Source organism: Silene latifolia, chromosome 11, assembly GCF_048544455.1.
Source record: "Silene latifolia isolate original U9 population chromosome 11, ASM4854445v1, whole genome shotgun sequence".
NCBI classification, from domain to species: Eukaryota; Viridiplantae; Streptophyta; class Magnoliopsida; order Caryophyllales; family Caryophyllaceae; genus Silene; species Silene latifolia.
In genome coordinates this window covers 56,063,021-56,065,295 of record NC_133536.1, presented here as the reverse complement: position 1 = coordinate 56,065,295, position 2,275 = coordinate 56,063,021, and the positions used below count along the sequence as shown (strand labels likewise).

The 2,275-nt window shown below is 36.7% G+C and overlaps 1 protein-coding gene across 1 annotated transcript; it reads right to left on the bottom strand.

The window, feature by feature from the left end:
• Positions 1–384: 384 nt before the first annotated feature.
• LOC141614873 (uncharacterized) lies at positions 385–1,816 on the bottom strand. The gene is made up of 6 exons (XM_074433574.1): positions 1,750–1,816; positions 1,576–1,662; positions 1,328–1,459; positions 1,127–1,233; positions 771–918; positions 385–658 (listed from the first exon to the last, which is right to left on the bottom strand). The coding sequence occupies exons 1-6, from the start codon at positions 1,810–1,812 to the stop codon at positions 650–652; spliced, it is 546 nt and encodes a 181-aa protein (XP_074289675.1). The 5' UTR covers positions 1,813–1,816; the 3' UTR covers positions 385–649.
• Positions 1,817–2,275: the final 459 nt, after the last annotated feature.

Genomic DNA, 2,275 nt, shown 5'->3' with positions numbered 1-2,275 from the left:
TTGTATGACATCTAATTATCTATTACCTGATGATTTCATTAGACACGATTAATTTCAATAGTCACAAATGATATTGTACAAGGCGTCTTTTAAAAAAAAAAAAAGGTTGTTGGTGGGTTGTTAAAGAATATAGTATTGGTATGGTATCACAATTGATGTTGTGGTTATTAACACGTTTGGTACACATGTTAACGCGATTGATGCACATGTTATACATGATGAGCGTGTGTATTAACACGATTGATGCACATGTTATACATGATAAACATACTTAGTAATTAAAGAGGTTGCCCGATTCCTAGCCCATTGCCACATAGACACCACCATTTGTCTAAACACAGACAGACGGTATGGGATGCATAACCTACATATTATCCACAAAAAGTAGATGCCCTTCCATTACAAACGGTCAAAGCTATCATGATTCCATATCCAACGGGATGCCACAAATGAAAACAACATGAACCAAAGGCGTTTCAAAAGACGCCTTGTACTTAGAAAACCAGATACACAAATAACGTAAAGGTAGTTAATACAATGCAACAAAACCCCAATTACACCATCACAAAGTCCATAAGATGTACATGACGTTTACTAAGCCTACATGTCAGCCACAATCCTGCCAAACGCAAAGCCGCTCCCATGACTTTTAGTAAGCCTACATATCACACATGAGAAAAAAAAACAATGTAAACCTTGCACTTGTACAGATGTGATCAGTTAAAACTAACGATAAAGACAAAATGAAAAATGAGATTTATTTTGAATACCTTACGATTGTTCTCCTGCCAACGTAACAATTTGAGCGCGACGTCCTTCCTAAATCCAGCCAACGCCTTGAAGTTGCTTTTGTCTTCCCACAGACCTCGGTTGCGGCCAGCTTCTAACCATTTGAGGACATGAACGCCGCAATCAAACCTTCGCCAACACAAAACTATAATAAGTACCAACACAGGCGGTCTTACTTTATCATCCGTGCACAAGACACCCCATGTCCAGCATACAAAAATCAAATAAAAACATGGGACATATCGTCGCGACGCACATACTGCATTAAATGTACCTAACAACTGACCTAGCGTGACATACTCAGCTGATAAGTAAATTAAAAAAGATGAGTACTTACAGATTTTGCTGCTGAGGAACAGTCAGAGTCGAAAACTTAGCTAGAGGCACCCCTACAAGATGCTTGTAGCCTTTGGACCGGCATAAGATCTGGAAGACATTAGTAACCTAAAACAAAATGATGCATTGAACCTATTAGTCATGAATCCTCAAGGAAAGCATTATCTGAACGAGAACAATTATAATATTTTTAAAAATATACCACTTCCGCAGCAAGTTCAGTGTCAGCCCGGATATCCTTAGGACGTAGTGAGTTCAGAATATAGTTCGTCTTCATCTCCAGATCACACACAATAAGAAACCAGTGTTCATTATCAATGATGGGTATAAAAACCTGTTGACAAAAATAACAGACGTATGGTATGAATGAAATGGGTTTGATCTTCATAAACGAAAAAAATACAGTGTGATACATATCCACAGGTTAGAAAAAAAGAACAATATACTTACGGCTTTCACACACACCCCATCTGTAGGCATATATGATGTTTTGATGTAATTGCGACCAAGATTTTTATCTCGTTGAGGATTGAGATGCTAGAATAGACAAACATATTGATTATTAAGACAAACATTCAAATTGATAATAGTAAGTTAATCACGGATGAGAAGGGTAACACTCACACGTGCAGTAGATGGGATATACAACAAATCTGGCTTTAGCATAGTTGAATAGATCCCGAACATATCAATCACCTAAAATTGAAAAAACGAGTGTTGTTCTATACTACATAAAAAATAGAAATAAACACGTACGAAAATTAAGTAGTCACCATACCATATCCGCAACCCACTTCCGGGGTTTCAAAGAGCACATGCCTTCCTTTGTTACTTGACCAAAGCTTGTCTCGACGACTACGTCACTACAAAACTAACGTATACACCAACGAAAAAAAGCTTATTATGTGCTACTTCTAACAACACATATAAAGTTGACAAGGTAAACATACTAAAAAGGATGAAACATTACTCTTTAGCTGATTCTCCCGCACGTATAAGGAACACGTAGTCTAACAGGTGCGTATCAGAATATTCCACTTCTTTTACAGCCGCTTGTTTCCTTTAAAAAACGAAAAAGGACAATATATTTAGTAAGGTTAACGATCACTTGCAAACAAAAAAGAAAACAAAAAAAAAAAAAAAAAAAAAA

Bases quoted from the DNA above. Each gene is read 5' to 3' on its own strand.
- LOC141614873 (XM_074433574.1), bottom strand. From the start codon at position 1,812: ATGTTCGGGATCTATTCAACTATGCTAAAGCCAGATTTGTTGTATATC. The intron at 1,460-1,575 runs GTAAGTATATTG...TTTTGTCAACAG, and splicing joins ATGGGGTGTGTGTGAAAGCC to GTTTTTATACCCATCATTGA. The intron at 1,234-1,327 runs GTATATTTTTAA...ATTTTGTTTTAG, and splicing joins CTGAACTTGCTGCGGAAGTG to GTTACTAATGTCTTCCAGAT.